This window comes from Bombina bombina, chromosome 5 (genome assembly GCF_027579735.1).
Source record: "Bombina bombina isolate aBomBom1 chromosome 5, aBomBom1.pri, whole genome shotgun sequence".
NCBI classification, from domain to species: Eukaryota; Metazoa; Chordata; class Amphibia; order Anura; family Bombinatoridae; genus Bombina; species Bombina bombina.
In genome coordinates, this window is record NC_069503.1 from 263,700,189 (window position 1) to 263,720,086 (window position 19,898).

Here is a 19,898-nt window from a genome sequence, read left to right on the forward strand (position 1 = left end):
GGAGAGGGTTAGAGAGCTGGGGGGGGGGGTCATGGAGGTTGGGGCTAAGGCAGGAGTCCATCACAGCTAAAATATTTTATTTTTTATATAAAAAAAAAAAAAAAACTCCTTTTATTTAGTACTGGCAGACTTTCTGCCAGTACTTAAGATGGCGGGGACATTTGTGGGGTGGGGGAGGGAAGAGAGCTGTTTGGGAGGGATCAGGGGGTGGGATGTGTCAGGTGGGAGGCTGATCTCTACCCTAAAGCTAAAATTAACCCTGCAAGCTCCCTACAACCTACCTAATTAACCCCTTCACTGCTGGGCATAATTTACGTGTGGTGCGCAGCAGCATTTAGCGGCCATATAAGTCTGCTATTTCTGAACAAAGGGGATCCCAAAGAAGCTTTTACAACAATTTGTGCCATAATAGCACAAGCTGTTTTTAAATAATTTCAGTGAGAAACCTAAAATTGTGAAAAATGTAAAGTTTTTTTTTAATTTGCTCGCATTTGGCGGTGAAATTGTGGAATAAAATATACCAAAATGTGCCTAGATCAATACTTTGGGTTGTCTTCTAACAAAAAATATATACATGTCAAGGGATATTCAGGTATTCCTGACAGATATCAGGGTTCCAATGTAACTAGCGCTAATTTTGAAAAAAAGTTGTTTGGAAATAGCGAAGTGCTACTTGTATTTATGGCCCTATAACTTGCAAAAAAAGCTAAGAACATGTAAACATTGGGTATTTCTAAACTCAGGACAAAATTTAGAAACTATTTAGCATGGGTGTTTTTTGGTGATTGTAGATGTGTAACAGATTTTGGGGGTCAAAGTTAGAAAAAGTGTGTTTTTTTCCATTTTTTCCTCATATTTTATTATTTTTTTTTAGTAAATTATAAGATATGATGAAAATAATGGTATCTTTAGAAAGTCCATTTAATGGCGAGAAAAACGGTATATAATATGTGTGGGTACAGTAAATGAGTAAGAGGAAAATTACAGCTAAACACAAACACTGCAGAAATGTAAAAATAGCCATTGTCATTAAGGGTAAGAAAATTGAAAAATGGTCCGGTCATTAAGGGGTTAATACAAACTTCTTTAATAATTTATTAGTAAAACATTGGGAAGCTTAGTTTAAGCTGCAGTTTCCTACTTTACACATTTTACCATTAATTTACATTTTTCATGAGCATACAGATGTATGAATCTTTGGCATTATTTTCCTAGCAGTGGGACTGTTGTATTACAAGTAAGCCGCAATGCAAACGTGAGCTCGCGTTCGCATTAATAGGAAGCATTGCGCTCACAAGAACGCGTTTCCATGGGCTCCTATAGGAGCCTTGTTCTGATGCTGTCACAGATGGCCAGAGCCAGCAAAAGGGGTAAGTTGCGCAGCAATGGCAGCAATCAGATATATATGTATACACATATTAACACATAAATATACATAGTTAGCATATACATATATATTTACTGGGAAGGAACACACAGTTCCGATTGACCGAAAAAGTAAAGGAACTTTTCAGTGCTGTTTTTTTTCTAACACCCCACTTCTCCCCCCCCCCAACTTTAACCCCAAAATACTGCCTAGTGCAATAATTTTATTAAAAAATAAAGATGTGGCCATCTTTATTTATTTTTTTAATAAACTACACTAGACAGTATTTTGGGGACATTTGGGGCAGATTTATAAAATTAACCAGAGATCCAATGTGTGGTTAATTTTTTAACCGCTAATTGCTACCGCGAGCTTGTGGTAGCAATAACCTGCCACTTGTAATAGCTGGTAAATTATTGCACTTCCACAAATGGGCAAATCTGCAATAATTTAGCTCTCTCACTTGTAATCTAGCCCTAAGGATGGCACGCTAACTGTTGAGTGCAAGTGATATCAGATTTTTGCGCAAAACAGAAATATTGCACATGTTACAAGCTGAATATAAACTCATAAGGTTAGCATTATTGAAAACCTCACATAAAGGGTAGTGCGTAAAAAAAGTTGCACTAAACACAACATAAATACATTGAAATCTACAGTTACACTCATATAAACATAATCTGATAAAAAATATTCATATTAATATTTAAAAAAGTTACAAGGGTTAAAAGGTATATGGTATATGACAAGGTGTTTGACTGCAAATGGCTATAATGTATATTTACATGTCTAAATATGTGTATATACTGTATATATATATATATATATATATATGTTTATATATATATATATATATAGAATATGTATGTGTGTACATATGTATTTGTGTTTTACTGTATATTTGCTGTACATATTTCATATTCCAATTTTCTTCGCATACAAGACAATTACATTTTTATTGTAAATATATATATATATATATATATATACATATACCTATATACTATATATCTATATCTCTATATTTAATTAAAGGGACACTGAACCCAAATTTTTTCTTTTGTGATTCAGATAGAGCATGCAATTTTAAGCAACTTTCTAATTTACTCCTATTATCATTTTTTCTTCGTTCCCTTGCTTACTTTATTTGAAAAAGAAGGCATCTAAGCTTTCTTTTGGTTCAGACTCTGGACAGTAATTTTTTATTAGTGGATGAATTTATCCACCAAACAGCAAGGACAACCTAGGTTGTTCACCAAAAATGGGCCGGCATCTAAACTTACATTCTTGCATTTCAAATAAAGATAACATGAGAATGAAGAAAATTTGATAATAGGAGTAAATTAGAAAGTTGATTAAAATGTCATGCTCTATCTGAATCACAAAAGAAAAATGTTGGGTGCAGTGTCCCTTTAAGATTTTATATATATATATATATATATATATATATATATATATATATATATATATATATATATACAAGTGCGGCACAAACGTTTTTGATTTTGATTGTGATTTTATGAGCCCTTTTGAACCCGTTGATATTACAAGTGCTCCAAACTCACAATTTTTTTTTTCTTAATGTTATTTTTTTTATATTTTTCAGTAATGGTAGGGTTCTTTTTGTGTAAAGGTGTAGTTTTTTTTTTCTTGTGTAATGGTAGGTTTTTATTTTTAAAGGTAAGATTAGGTTTGTATTTAAAGGGACATGAAACCCAGTTGTTTTCTTCCATGATTCAGAAAGAGCATGCGATTTTAAACAACTTTCCAATTGACTTCTATTGTTTAATTTGCTTCCTTCTCTTGTTATCCTTTGCTGAAAGGTTTATCTAGGTAAGCTCAGGAGCAGCAAAGAACCTAGGTTCTAGCTGCTGATTGGTGGCTGCATATATATACCGATTGTCATTGGCTCACCCTTGTGTTCAGTTAGAAACCAGTAGTGTATTGCTGCTCCTTCAACAAATGATACCAAGAGAATGAAGCAAATCTGATAATAGAAGTAAATTGGAAAGTTGTTTAAAATTGTATTTTAGGGGGTTTAGATGTTAGTTTATAACTTTGCCTTGTGGGGGGATGGTGGTTTAGGGGTTAATAGTTTATTAAGGTATGTTGCGATGTGGAGATGACAGTTTAGGGGTTAATAGTCTATTTAGGTATTTTGCAATGTGGGGGGGATGGCAGGTTAGCGCACATCAAGAATTAGTATTCTTAAAGCGCGTTCTTGAAATATTAAATTTAAAATAATAATAATAAATTTATATTATTTTACATACTGTAAAAAAATCTAAATAATTTATAACATATCTATCTATCTATCTATCTATCTATCTATCTATCTATCTATCTATCTATCTATCTATCTATATTACAGTATGTATAAGTTTTAATAATTATTATTAATATTTTTAATATTTAATATTTCAAGAATGTGCTTTAAGAATACTAGTTCTTAATGTGCGCTAAACCGACACCTCCTTATTATCATAGGAAAAAAATACATTTTTAGGTATCACATAATAATTTATAGTTATTATAATTTCTATAAATATGTGATAATGTTAATGTAAAATAGATAGCTATACCTATATAGGAATAGATATATAAGTATAGGTATATATATATATATATATATATATATATATATATATATATAGTAATATATATTTACAACAAAATAAACATTCTCTATATATAAAAAACATTAGAATGTAATATGTTCATAACTTCTGTCGGCTTAGCCCACAAGCGAAGAGCGTTAGTTTTTTTCTTCTACACTCTCCTTTGAAGTCTACGGGGGAAAATAAGTTAACGCAGTCACAAAGTCCTATGGTTAGCGCACGTAGGGTTTCACTCTCGTGCAAACTTTTAACTCTACCCAACATGTGCAAATTTTACGCTCAAGTGAAAGCGCTAAATAGCGCACCACATGTATTCTAGCCCTAAATACATTTTTGAGCATAGTATTGAGGTTATTCCCCATCTCCCTCTATTCCAGTGCTTTCCAAACTGTGTGTCGGGACACACTAGTGTGTTGGCAGCAGTGTGTAGGTGTGTCCCTGCTTCAGCACAATTTTTTAAAAATTTACATTTTTTTACATTTTTTTGGGGTTTCTGACTTTCCACCTGCCTGCTATGCATATCACATGGATGACACGTGATTGATACCTAGGGGGTCACAGATCATCTTAACCTATTGGCGTAGCTCAGTGGGAACTGAAACTATTCCCATTGGTGGCTTTGGCGGCACATTGGCTCCTGACTGCACATGTAGTCTCCTTAATTGGCTCGTGACTGCATGTGTAGTCATTGAGTGGGACAGCAGTGTGTTTGCAGCGCGGGCAGTAGTCAATCTGACTCACCGAGCTCTGAGGGCGGCAGCTTAAACGCTGAGCTGAAGTCAGAAGTCAGAAGTCAGTGGGGTTTTTTTGCAACTAGCTCCCAGTAGTGCATTGCTGTTCCTGCTCTTGATATATGGATAGGAAGGGGAAGCTTAAAAATGCAAGTGTCTAATATTCCACCAAATATTCATAAACTGTGTTCATCCCATCAACCTCATGCATCCCATTAAAATAGTAAGTAGCTATTGGTGGTGTTTTTTTAATTCTTGCACATACATACAGTTACTTGTAAATACATTTCGTTATTATATCATTTATGTATGTGTCCGTATCTCTTAAAACAAGTTAGTTTAACCTCCTGTTTGCCAGTACAACTGAAAAAAAAAGTGTGTCACCGACATGAAAAGTTTGGAAAGCTCTGCTCTATTCATAGGTTCCACCATGTTAAAATCTAGCTTTCACTACCTTGCAGTGCTGACCTGTTTGCACATGTGCAGCAACTCTCCTTCAGATACTTGTGGTGTAACCCCTAGGTTAAAAAATGAGAGCGATGGATCATGTGCATAAAATGTATTTAGTGTTTAATATCATTTTACATAATCTAGCAAAGCTGGAAATGTGGAAGGATCCTTCAGGAATGGGTATTTTCAAACACTATCAAATATATTTTAAAATATATTTACTGAAATTTCAAGAGATAACTTGATAATTCTTAGAGAGTATGCTACTTACATGTATGCAATTATCCAATTAAATTAATTCAAAATGAAACATATCAATGAGCATAATATAAATATCTGGGTCTAGTTTGTAAGTGGAGTGCAAACATATAATCGCTATTGAGTGTTAAAACCATGATAGTTAAATCCATAGTGTTCTTATTCTTCCTCTCATATTACAAGATGAAAGTAAAACGTTTATGCTCCACTGAAATACTCAGGTGCGCTAACATCTGCACTAAACACATAACTGCACTAAAGTCGAAGGCACATTAAGAAATAAACATTTTAAATATCTATATCTACAGGGAGTGCAGAATTATTAGGCAAATGAGTATTTTGACCACATCATCCTCTTTATGCATGTTGTCTTACTCCAAGCTGTATAGGCTCGAAAGCCTACTACCAATTAAGCATATTAGGTGATGTGCATCTCTGTAATGAGAAGGGGTGTGGTGTGTCTAATGATATCAACACCCTATATCAGGTGTGCATAATTATTAGGCAACTTCCTTTCCTTTGGCAAAATGGGTCAAAAGAAGGACTTGACAGGCTCAGAAAAGTCAAAAATAGTGAGATATCTTGCAGAGGGATGCAGCACTCTTAAAATTGCAAAGCTTCTGAAGCGTGATCATCGAACAATCAAGCGTTTCATTCAAAATAGTCAACAGGGTCGCAAGAAGCGTGTGGAAAAACCAAGGCGCAAAATAACTGCCCATGAACTGAGAAAAGTCAAGCGTGCAGCTGCCAAGATGCCACTTGCCACCAGTTTGGCCATATTTCAGAGCTGCAACCTCACTGGAGTGCCCAAAAGCACAAGGTGTGCAATACTCAGAGACATGGCCAAGGTAAGAAAGGCTGAAAGACGAGCACCACTGAACAAGACACCGAAGCTGAAATGTCAAGACTGGGCCAAGAAATATCTCAAGACTGATTTTTCTAAGGTTTTATGGACTGATGAAATGAGAGTGAGTCTTGATGGGCCAGATGGATGGGCCCGTGGCTGGATTGGTAAAGGGCAGAGAGCTCCAGTCCGACTCAGACGCCAGCAAGGTGGAGGTGGAGTACTGGTTTGGGCTGGTATCATCAAAGATGAGCTTGTGGGGCCTTTTCGGGTTGAGGATGGAGTCAAGCTCAACTCCCAGTCCTACTGCCAGTTTCTGGAAGACACCTTCTTCAAGCAGTGGTACAGGAAGAAGTCTGCATCCTTCAAGAAAAACATGATTTTCATGCAGGACAATGCTCCATCACACGCGTCCAAGTACTCCACAGCGTGGCTGGCAAGAAAGGGTATAAAAGAAGAAAATCTAATGACATGGCCTCCTTGTTCACCTGATCTGAACCCCATTGAGAACCTGTGGTCCATCATCAAATGTGAGATTTACAAGGAGGGAAAACAGTACACCTCTCTGAACAGTGTCTGGGAGGCTGTGGTTGCTGCTGCACGCAATGTTGATGGTGAACAGATCAAAACACTGACAGAATCCATGGATGGCAGGCTTTTGAGTGTCCTTGCAAAGAAAGGTGGCTATATTGGTCACTGATTTGTTTTTGTTTTGTTTTTGAATGTCAGAAATGTATATTTGTGAATGTTGAGATGTTATATTGGTTTCACTGGTAAAAATAAATAATTGAAATGGGTATATATTTGTTTTTTGTTAAGTTGCCTAATAATTATGCACAGTAATAGTCACCTGCACACACAGATATCCCCCTAAAATAGCTAAAACTAAAAACAAACTAAAAACTACTTCCAAAAATATTCAGCTTTGATATTAATGAGTTTTTTTGGGTTCATTGAGAACATGGTTGTTGTTCAATAATAAAATTAATCCTCAAAAATACAACTTGCCTAATAATTCTGCACTCCCTGTATAAATCTATATCTATCTATATATCTATTTATCTATCATATATATTATAGATGGATGGATAAATGGATAGATGGATAGATCGATAGATGGATGGATGGATGGACGGATGGATAGATAGATAGATGATAGATTAGATAGATTATTATATGTTGTCCATTAGTATTTTTGCATTGTATATGCCACCAGCGAGAAAGTCCATTACCTGAAACCCATCAGTATGTTGGAAATGTTGTCTTGTTAGTTGCAAAATATCCTCTATTTCATTACCAGAAAGATATTTACAGTCTTCATCTTGTCGTAAATTTAGTATATTTTTTACATAGAATGAGAAGTCTGTGTTAATGAGCCCATTTCTTGAAGAACAGAAGTGCTCTTGGCTAATTATATAATACAGGAGTACAACAGCTATTTTGTGTATTGTATCATCTTCTATATCATCTTCTATTCCTCTTCCTGTTATAGCCAACATGGTACCCGGATGAAGACACTGAAACATATAACAATAGAACCAAATGATTTAAAATATTATAAATTATAAGAATTGTATATAAAATAAAAACACATAAAACTTTATGCAAAGTCTACCAACGTTTGGTTTTATAAACTCTATAGAAAGCAACAGACGTTTTCAACGTTTCAGTGTAACAAAAATTTAACAGTAATCTTCATCCTTCCTTCTATTAATATGAAGCAAAAGTATAGGTTTACATTTCATTTTTTCTCTCAACAATGATTGTCATTTACTGTACTAATACTGCCTGGAAACTTTGTACCATGCCAACGTGTGCTGCAGAACCATAACATCCGTTACCTAAGTGGAGATGGGGGGGGGGGTAATACAACAAGTTAGCTGTGCAGGCTAGATATAAACATTCATGGAAAGTGTAGGAAAAAGATGGGGGAGCTTAAATAGTCAGTGGTTGATTGAGTTTTGAAATATAAAAGATTTTGCTTTATGTTTTTATATAGAGGTTGAATACTTTTCAAACAGTTAGGATGTTTTAACATGTTTACAAACTGTATAAGTAATAAGTGTAGTTTTAGCAGAAACATTTCTAACAGGAACCGTTTGTTAGTTGATTATATAATTAAGGTAAAGGACATGATGTTTCTTGAAAATAAGATTCTCCTGTTAAGAAGATGTCTACTTACTTTGCAGCATTATTAATTGTAGTATTGTTATTATTATTGTTATTATTATTATTATTAATAGTAGTATTGCTATTATTATTATTATTATTATTATTATTATTATTACCAAACAACCAAATTAATAGTTTTTTTTTTGCAAAATCTACTTTGTCCTCAGAGACATTCTTCTAAAGTCTTTAGAAATCTTTATGTGTAAAGTGCTTCAAGTGAATGAAGTTATCAACAAGCTTTTTCACAATACACCACAGAGAATTGTGCTAAACAAAATGTAATAAAAATGCTAAATACATTTAAAAATGACCACATTTATTATTATGGAGGTTGATCACAATCCTGTAGATAAATAATTTGATACATTTATCTAAAGGATAGCGATCAACCCTATATTTCTAAAATATTTTCAATCACATTTTCATCCAAGAACACTGCAATGCTGAAATACTTTCAGAGTACTTTAGTGTGTGTGTATAGATTTATTTGAAATATGTTTAAACCAATTATATTGTAACTATAATGTATGAGAAGTTTGCAAAACAATATATAATAATAATAAAAAAAAGAATTACAAGAACAGATTATTTAGTTATTTACTGACCTGATTACATGTTCCTTGTTTGCCATTGTTTTGGGGACATTCAACCTTTTCTAGTAATACTGTTATCACTTCTTTTGAGTTGTTCTTTTGCAGACCAGATTGATTTACAGGCATAAACATTTGTAGTATCTCTAAGAGTGATCCTTGGCTATACGTCCTGTTGTTCTCCTCATGGCGGGAAAAAGCCAACGTTTTCATAAAGGTTGTGCCCAATGTGAAGACGAATAAAACTTCCCAAAAGAAATGCATCGTCAACATTTTTACTTCTGTTTATGATACAAATCGAAATATCCCAGATTTGTTATGGTCCAAAATTCTCAGCTTTTGGAGCCCAGCACAAGAATTGAAAGGTTAATACGTACAAAAGCTTACTGAGTAGAATGACTGCAATGTGTTTTGAAGGAATTTATTAATTGGTTCACTAAGCTGATTTGCAGTGACAAGCTGCTTCTGAACAACGGGGGTCTGTGAGGGGTTTGCTGTTTAAGAACAACAAGGCCCACAATGGTAAAAAAGAAAAAAACTTAAATTTTGTCCTTGTTGCATTCAATTTATTTTTATACTTACTGAACACATTATCATTTTAATTATGAGATACATTAATAAGATGATAATGAAGACAGCTATTTTCTTTGCTATATACTACCTAATTTTTTTTTTTTTTTTGTGAAAGCTAAAATCTGTGGTAAGTAGAATTGCTTTTCATATATTTCCTTAATATATTTATGGAGTTATTGAATGGATATTGGAATATTTGTTATATCCATGTAATAAAAAAGGGAGCATTAAATCACATTTGAGTTCTTTTTCTACAGTGTTTAATACTTAGACACCTAAGCAACCACAATTTTTTTTTACCATAAAACATAATAATATTAATAAATAATAACAAAAATCAATGTACTGTTTAAAAGTAAAACAAACAAAAAAATCCCACAATTTTTAAGTAAGTGTTTAAATCTTGTGTTTTACAGGACACAATTTAAAGTTGTTATAGGTGATAAAAATATAGAAAAATAAGTTAAAACTTTTAAATTGCATCAAAAGTAATGCAGCTTTTTCTCTTTAATTTATACACCCTGGCTTTTTATTGTGAAAGTTTCTTTGAGACTCTACTGGCTGAAAAAAAGATTAGCTATTCTGCTCGTACAAATCTATCGTTGCTATGGAGAGAGCTCATTTCAAGGTAACAATGGTGGTTGATATAAAACGGTTGTCAGTTTTCAGCAAAATAGGATACTGTGCTTTAATGTTAAGTGCTTAAAATGTATATATATATATATATATATATATATATATACGTCAGTATTATTAGTCTAATTCTGTTTGACCTAAAAACAAATAAAGCTTACTGAATACAGAAAATAATATTTAGAGAAGTTTAGTTTGTATGAATGATATAATAAATGCTGTTATAGCAAAGCAGAGCTTTATTAAGCTAAAAAAATGAAAGAACAAAGCACTTGGAGAAAAAAAAGTGATTTTTCAGTTCTGTACAAGTAAATATCTCTATAATAAGGGGAGAATATTGTGAATTCCTTGACTTCCAGACGGAACCACAATGCAATGGAAGGCATGTGCATTGAACATCCTGTTCAGGTACCTTAGAGCTGAATAAATTAATCTCAAAACATTAAAAAAAATCACTGTAGGAGCAATCAATTTGTGGAACTCATTACCTAAGAAGGTAGTAAATGCCAATACCTTAGATACATTTAAAAATGGTTTAGATACATTTCTGGTTAGAAACAGAATTCAGGGATGTAAGTGCTGGTGTTAAATTGGTCACCTTTTGTAATGGGATTTATTTAAGCTCAACTGGAGCTTTTATTGTAAGTATATTAAGATTTGTATAGGTTGAACTCAATGTAATATGGTGTAATCTCAAATGGATTTCTGTTTTGGAATTACCAAAGAGAAATGATACCATATAAAAAATGTTAGCCATAAAACACTTAGGGGCCGATTTAACATTGTGCGAGCAGACATGATCCGATATTGCGGATCATGTCCACTACACATCGATAAATGCTGACAGCATACGCTGTCTGCATTTATCATTGCACCAGCAGTTCTGGTAAACTGCTGGTGCAATGCACCCCCTGCAGATTCGCAGCCAATCGTCCGCCAGCAGGAGGTGTCAATTAAACCGATCGTATTCAATCGGGTTGATTTCTAGCGATGTCTGTCCGCCGCCTCAGCGCAGGAGGACAGGTTATGGAGCAGCGAGCAGTCTTTAGACCGCTGCTTCATAACTTGTGTTTCTGGCGAGCCTGAAGGCTCACCAGAAACACGGGGCATCAAGCTCCATACGGAGCTTGATAAATATGCCCCTTAGTATATACTATGCAGGTAATTTTCTATTTTATAGTTTTGCAGCAAAATATTACCACGGGACATATTGGCTTTTGATAGATACCCTGTAACTCTATATGTGCTAAAATACATTACTATGTGTTTATTTTAGCAATCTCCTCATGTTTGCTTATTTTTTTATTTTATTTTTTTAATTTTTATTTTTAGAAATAAAACTTTCTTTTTAAAGTTGCTCAGGAACAGTACAAAATGAAAACATCAAACAGTAACTCGTCTTTGGGTAGTTACTTACATGAGAAAAGAATAACATTTCAAAGGGAAAGATGATACTGTGGTAGGGGCGGGAGAAGGGGTGCAGATATAAGGGGCATAGGAGTGTAAATTGAAAGAATGAAAAATCAGTTTAATGACGTCTTTGGTGCTTGGTGAGTTTCCATCAAGACATCGTCGTAAAGCTCCTTGTGTCCCTCAATATACTCCCAGTCTTCCAAGGAGAAATAAACAGCAACATCATCACACTTTATAGGTACCTCTGCGGTTAACTGGTGAATGCTGCTGCATGGGGTATTCTTCTTCACAACGGTGTACTCATAAATGTACCAGAAAATTATCAGACTCCATTTCCCTCTCCTTTTAACAGGTAGATGATACCTAAAGCATGACTTAGGAACTGCTCTGCCATCTGCTTCCTGTAGTTTTTCATTTTGTTAATTGCCAGCGGCTGAATCAGATGCTAAACATGTGACACCTAGCACAGGCCGCAATAAAGACTACAACTACCATTTTGCTTTGCTCCCATGATGTTTAACCTGTTTGCTTATTTTTATTTGTATTTGGTTCTAAATAAATTAGACATGTTTTAGATATGTGTTTGTATGTTTATATATTTTTAATTATATAGACATTACTTTTTTGTTATATACTATTATGTAAAGGAGCTATATAGTTTATATAATATGATAATGTTTTTTTTGTTATATCATTTTTATTGAGGGTTAAAAGTTGACATACAAATCGGTTTGCTCATTTAAACATATACAGAAGTCAAGAAACATTTGCTGTAACAAACACAATCAATTCAAGCATGTAATGATATACCAAGAGTATTTGAGGAGCAAACAAAAAAGAAAACCTCCCTCATTTTTTCCCCTTCAGATGGGAGAGGTCACTTTTGGACCTCAATCAACTTGCCATACTAAGCTGGGTTTTTTGTTTTGTTTGTTTTTTTGGTAAAACAGGCCACTTTTGGACCTATATTGATCATTCTCACCTCACATGTCTTCCAGGACCCTGGGTAGGTCCAAAAAAACTTACAGTTAAACAGAGGACGGAAGAACTAGAATGATATAAGCTCATACATAGCTTGGACCATTAATATTAAAATATTCCTATATTGAGTAGGCATAGCCATCACAAACATTATGTAGATTTGGTGATATCGACAGGCAATGGTGGGACAATTTTAGGCCACTTTAGGTCCTCACTATATGAATGTTTATATGTCTGTTGGGATATTAGCTACTGCTGTTGCCATTGTCTCAAGACAAACTCTATTTTCAGCTATTGGTGTGTGCTACACGCAGTACCACCAAGCAAAAACTTCGCTGGGAGCTGTTAGTCAGCATGACTTTGACCTAAATAGTAAGCTGAAACACCAGAAGAGTAACAGATGCTAGGTACATAAAATAACAGTAGGGCCATTCTTGGCTCTCTGACAATTTGGTCCACTTTTGGGCCCTCTAAAAGAGAACATTTGTATGCAACTAAGGAACTATTAAATGCAATATATCTCTGTTACAAGCAACATACTTATAACCTTTCAAGCTATCCAGTAAATTATAAGGACATCTATAATACATACACAAACATTATGTAAATATGTTGATATTACTGGTAATGATGAAGCAATTGTAGACCACCTTAGGTCCTTACTCTATACCTTTTATTCTTCCATTGAGGTATTGACCCACCGCCACTGCCAATGTCCCAAAACAAGCCCTATTTAGCAAAAATATTGATTATCTATTGGTATTTGCAACACACAGTACCGCAGAGCAAAAACTTTGGAGGGAGCTGTTAGCTTAGCATAGTAACACATATAATTTGATCAAAATAGCAAGCTTAGGCACCAATGTATGACAGATTTTGGGTACAAATATAGTGGTAGGGCCGCTCTTGGGCCTTTGATTGACATTCACAGACATCACAAATAGTGAAAGCTCGATTTAATTATAACAGCAACTATGGGAGAATATCCGGATGATCAGTCCACTTTTGGACCCTCTAAAAGTGTATAGTTGTATGTAACATAAAGACTATTAAATGCAATACATCCCTACTGCAAGTAACATACTTATAAAACGTTTAGATTATCTAGTAGATGAAAAGAACAATATAGTACGCTAACATTACATGGCTATGTACATATAGTTAAGTATTTAGGTCAGGAAATGTCATCATGGGGTAAAGGATAACACCATATCAAGAGAATAATAGCTGACACTATATGTATAGCTAGATTTACAGTGCAGGCAGTACCCCCCTGGGAGGAAATATAAATTTAAAGAATAAAGAGTTAGACCATTTATACGCTTTAAATCAACTTAGAGAACTAGATTCAAATCTCACAAGTCAAATGTGTCCAGAAGCTCCATCAAGTAAGTTCTCAGGCCCAAGGGCCATCATTTATATTCAAAGGCATCTGGGGTGTAATATGAACATAGCCTTTACTCAGATGCTTCAAAAAAGTACATAATTTTACCCCACGCCAGTCCGGTCATTCATGTCAATATTGGCATTATAACAAAAGCGGTATGCCCAGACCCCAAGTGGATCGCAACGCCAGGATGTAGATCCTACCCACGGGTACCAGACAGCAGGCAATAAGCTTTGAACCGCTCAATCCTCCTCTAAACCGCAAAGCACAGAGACAGCTCCCATATCTTTCAGAAGGTAACTTGATGTTGGTATCCTTATCCCAGAGTATGAGCTCTCTGACGACAGCACCTCAGTATATGTACTTCCACAGACCTCCTCCAGAGAGTCGGCCGCATCTCTCTGGCTAGAGATCAAGGTAGGTGTTAAGCTCTCACGGGCCCTGAACTGCTCACAGACCTGCAATTTCACAGCAGAGTGGAGGCTAGTGTCAGTTTGTGCATCGCTGCAAACTCCAGAAGACTCTGCGTTTATCCCTTTCTGGCCCCCGGAAGCTACCAGCTCAGTGTGGGTACCTTTCATGCAGGAGAAGAGGCAATGAAATCTAGCGCACAATGTGCGTTCATAGTCGGCCAGCAGATTTCTCATGGCCTTAGATATTTCCACCATGTTCAAAATTTCAGAGATTGCAGTGATGATAAGTAGGAGGGGAGAATTTACTTTATTCTCCTATTACCCGGTTACCCGGGGGGGGGGGGTGCTAAGGTTTATTCCCATGAGGGCCGCCTAAAACCTTAACAATCCAGTCTGCAAGGCTCCCCAACATACAATATTCATATTGCCCAGCCCAGCAAAATTAAATCTCTTGCACACAATGGAATCCTGTACTGGATGGCATCTGTAAAGTCAGGTATCTTGGCGGAAAGTATATCCTTTAGATATAGCTCCCAGATTAGCAGCCATCTTCGGCCAGAGCCTGGACATGCCCCCCAATATGATAATATTTTAATGAGTACCCCAATGTAAATTTTTAACTGTATTTTATATGTCAGTACCAGGGATAGAAGGTAAATTAATTGATATTTACACCCCAAAAGATGTTGATCTCACTCTCTCTCTCTATTCTCTCTTGCTTGATTTGTGAAGTACTAAGTGTTTGTATTGGGGATTTGAGAGTGTAGGATTACCTTGCTCTGTATATACCCAATTGGATTAGAAACATAGGAATTTTCTATTACTGAACTTTTGTGGTGCCTAGGGCCAGTTCAAGGGTTTAATGCTCATTAGATGGGACTTAAAATTTGCTCCTTAGCTGTATTCTGCATCTATATGCCTATCTATCCATCAGCCTGCCCACCAATAAGCTTAACTTTTCACACCCATTCACCTGTCTATTCATCCATCTGAAATATGTTTCTGCTTGCTGTATATGTTACGGGTAAATTCAGATATCCGGGTAATCCTAGGATTACCTGGGTAAAATGAATATTACCCAAGTGGCTGTGGGGTAAATCCTGATGTACTGTAATTCCCCCATCTACACTATTTTTTTCCCCCTCCACCTGGGAGATTGAAGGGGGCGCCCCGCTAATCCTCTGGCATCCACCCTTGAATCCCCCAGGCGGAAGCAAAAAAGATAGTGAAGATGGGGGAATTATAGTGCATCATATATATTTGACACAGTGACTTGATGAAGTGCATGCACTCTGAGTAAATTTACGATCTTACATCAGGCTTTACCCACAGCCGCTTGAGTAATATCGGTTTTACCCAGGTAATGCTAGGATTACCCAACATCTGACATTACCCATAACATATATGTTATTATGATTTACTGTATGGTATGATAATAACAATACTGTGCACATAATAACAATACTGTGTACAAATACGATGTGGAACATTATCACAAAATAATCTTCCACCTTCTCTTCCTCTGGTTATCAAATGTATTAGTTCAGAAGGAGTTACAACATTATATTACTACACTGGAAGAAATAGCTAATAGGGGTCACATAATACAAGGCTTTTGTTTATTAAATTAAAAAAGAAAAATTAAATCTAAAATGTTTATTTCATGATTTAGACAGAGGGGTCAATTACACAAATGGTGAGCAGACATGATTCGCTGTAGTGAATCATGTCTGCTCGACTTCGCTAAATGCCAACAGCATACGCTGTCATCATTTAATATTGCACAAGCATTTCTACTGAAATGCTTGTGCAATGCCACCCCTTGCTCACTGGCGGTCAATCGACTGCTAGCAGGGGCCGTCAATCATCCTGATTATATCGGATCAGGATGATTTCAGTCCACCACCTAAAAGGTGGCATAGAAGCTAAGGAGCAGCGGTCTTGCTTCCTAACTTACATTTCTGGTGGACCAGAAATGATGGGGCATTGATGCGGCATCTGCTGCTTGAAAAATCGACCCAGAGCATTTAATTTAATAAAAACTTATTTACTTCTATATCAAATTTACTTTGTTCTCCTGGTATAATTTCTTTAAAAACACACCTAGGTAGGCTCAGGATCACAGATGCACTGGTGGGAGCTAGTTATTGGTGACTAACTACACACATATGCCTCTCCTTATTGGCTTCCTGTAGTGCACTGCTTCTCTATAGATCACAATAAAATATGTTTATTCTCTCTGCAGAGGTTAAACACTAGGGATCAATCATAATATTCCTTCCAATCTTACTTTGATTGTTTTTGTTTGCTAAAAGACCCCTTTCGAGTTTGAGCTGATCATAATTATTGGTTTTATATTGTTCTCAGACCTGAAAACATGTCATTGGCTTGTTGGAAAAAAATTATATACTAAACATGGGACAGTCCTGTTCTAGGTTATTACAATCCAGGTTCTCTATACTTTTCAACAGATAAAGTACTTAGAAAAATGGAAAACTGTCATTTTCATCATATTTGATGATTATTCAAAGATTATTCAAAATTAAACAGTGCAATACACCCTCAAAATAGCAAACAACATCATTTTGGATGCATATATTAGACATGTGGTGCATTTGTGCCTTCATGGCAAACTGAGGGGAAGAATGAAAATTGACCACAATCGTTCAGTAACAATTTTTTTGTTCATCTTTATTAGTCACATTTGTTTAGTCTTGTTAGGAACTTTCGGCACCAAAAAAGGAACAGAGAACACAGGAGAGGGGGAACGAGCAGAGATTGTTCACAAACAGGCTTGTCCAAACCACTGTTAACCTAGCATACGGAAGTGTTAGTCTACTGAACATCAGCCATTCTATAGTCATGTCTACTTTCGGTATTGAGCACCGCAGTGGTGTGTGCCTATCTGAGCTTGCTGTGTTGTATTTTTGCTGTAAAATTGTGCATTATCCATTTTTTTTCTTGAAGTGCAGTGTACTGCACACACATACTACAAATATTTTTAACTCTGGGGACCAGATAACTATATAATTTTCTTTATTTTTTTGTTAAAAAGTTGGAAAGTATATAGCATAGTTGTATATAGCATAGCTGTGTGACTAAGCGGACAGTTTACAGAAATAATTAATATAATATTATTCATTTATTTGAGGCTGGCAATATTGCACACAGTGGACGTCAAATAAGCAGAAGTGGGACAAACACTGGCTCTATTTTATAGAGTCAAACATAACTTTTAAGAAAACTTTACCCTATTGTCTGATCCTCCAGCTGAAGCATCTAGCAGCAGCAGGGTTATCTTGAGCATCTGCTTTAGCAAGCAATCTGATGTCCACCAGGAGTAGGAGATATACAGGGCCAACCAGTACCAAAACTAGTAGCAGCAGTAGCCGTAAATCTTCTAAGTCCACATGTAAAGAGTAAATAGGACAGTGAGGGGAACTGAAGGTGTACTTGCTCAAATGACATTGTTTGGCTCCAAGTATAATAGTTTGATGGGGAGGGGACTCTGAGCTTACAAAGCAAGCAAGCTCCATGTACATGTCCACTCTTTAGTCTACTCCCACAACAACCTGTACCAGTGTTCACCCATATGCCTGCATCAGTTCTACTTATACAAGTTACCCCACTCTCCAGGTTTCCTCCAAATTATATTATATATTCCACTTAGGGGTGTACTCACTTTTGTTGCCAATGGTTTAAACATTAATGGCTGTGTGTTGAGTTATTTTGAGGGGACAGCAAATTCAGACTGTTATACAGGCTGTACACTCACTACTTTACATTGTAGCAAAGTGTCATTTCTTCAGTGTTGTCATATGAAAATATATAATAAAATATTTACAAAAATGTGAGGGGTGTACTCACTTTTGTGATATACTGTATATCAGTAGCCGGATGGTCAAAATCAGAAGGTTGTCTTATAGCAGTAGCAGCAGCAGCAGCAACAGCAGCAGCAGGACAGACAATGCATGCAAGATAGGCAATTAGCTGTTAGATTTTCATTTCCTGGTCTGTATTCATAAGAGAGTATTACAGCTATAGCTGACCATCTAGCAATGTGGTTTCCTGCTTGACTCAGTCTGTTCTTATTTAGTAAAGTTTTCAAGGGCCTATAATGAGTATGGCTACGAAGTTTGAATGCATGTCCCCACAGATATTTTCTACACACTGCTAGCTGTACATTTGCATTTATCTTTTATGATTTAATGATTTCCTCTTAAGTGACAAATAAATACAACTCTGTTTGCTAAAAATGTACACACACATGATCAGCTAACTCCCTTAATTTTATGGTCATAATAATGGAATTACCCTTTCAAACCATTTTACTTCTGGTCCACTCATCTCTACCTAATGGGTTACCAATTCCAATAAATTGACTCAGGATGCAATAGCATAGAGGACAGCCCTCCACTGCTCAAATGTTTCACCATCTCCAAAGTCTATTTCCATCTAGTTGTTATATTTTCTTGCTTAAAATGGTGCTCTTCCTTCTCCTTTTCTTGCCTAAGAAGGTGACTACTTTAAACACTGCTGTGGAAGTGGCTTGCAATCCTTCTGCACCACAGTGTTTAAGTGAAATGCAGTTTTGAAACAGCATACTAAGGAATAATTGCCCCAACCTCTGAAAAGCTTCTGCCTGCTGCTGCCCCTGCTGTCCCTGCTCTGTGGTGGTCATCAGACAATGACAAATACTTGGAGAACAGCTAGGAGCAGTGTGCAACAGAATATCAGCAAATCTCTTTATTCGCTTGGATTCTTCCATTTCTTTCAGGCCATACCTTTGTCCTAGAAACAGTAGTTCATGATGACATCATGCTGAAGTCAAATCAAAGAGTTTATTGAGAACTCCTTAAACTTTCACAAATTCAGATGGTATATACCTTCATATAATTATCCAATCACAAATAGGCTTGAGTAATGAAAACACATTCTCTGTCCAGTACCTAAAGCATATCCGTATTACAGACGTACCTTTTAGAAACAATGTAGCCAAACCATGTGCTACTCGGGGCACCCTGTAGTTGACTATACTCAACTGCCAAAATGGAGGAATATACTTCTCACCTAGTAATGCAGGAGAGTCGTTTACACACTGTCCCCGTCTTCTTTCTTACTCCAATGTATGGGTGACGTCATCCACGGAAGGTGATTGGATATCGGGTAGCAGATGACCAAAGGTGTACTGGTTAATGCAAAACTGAAGAAGAAAACAGACCCAGCTTTCCATAAAGCCTTACTTGAACCACAACTCAACACGTTTGTGAGAGCCTCCTGTGATTTTTCTATATTGGAATAAAGGTTATCTTTTATGGAAAGCTTGATCCATTTTCTTCTTCGACATCATGCTGAAGTCAGATAAGATATTTTGCCAAAACGTGGAGTACATACAAGTTAAAAAAACGAAACATACAAAACAGTGGTCTCTGCAGTACCGATGACCATTCTACACCTTTGTGCATATCG

At 35.9% G+C, this 19,898-nt stretch overlaps 1 protein-coding gene across 1 annotated transcript in view; it reads right to left on the reverse strand.

The window, feature by feature from the left end:
- SLC39A12 (solute carrier family 39 member 12) overlaps positions 1-9,293 on the reverse strand; it is a 256,970-nt gene extending 247,677 nt beyond the window's left edge. Inside the window, exons 1-2 of the mRNA XM_053715702.1 lie at positions 9,045-9,293; positions 7,500-7,784 (exon numbers count right to left, since the gene is read on the reverse strand). Of these exons, the coding sequence (XP_053571677.1) occupies positions 7,500-7,784; positions 9,045-9,293 (534 nt within the window). The remainder of the gene's footprint in view (positions 1-7,499; positions 7,785-9,044) is intronic.
- Positions 9,294-19,898: the final 10,605 nt, after the last annotated feature.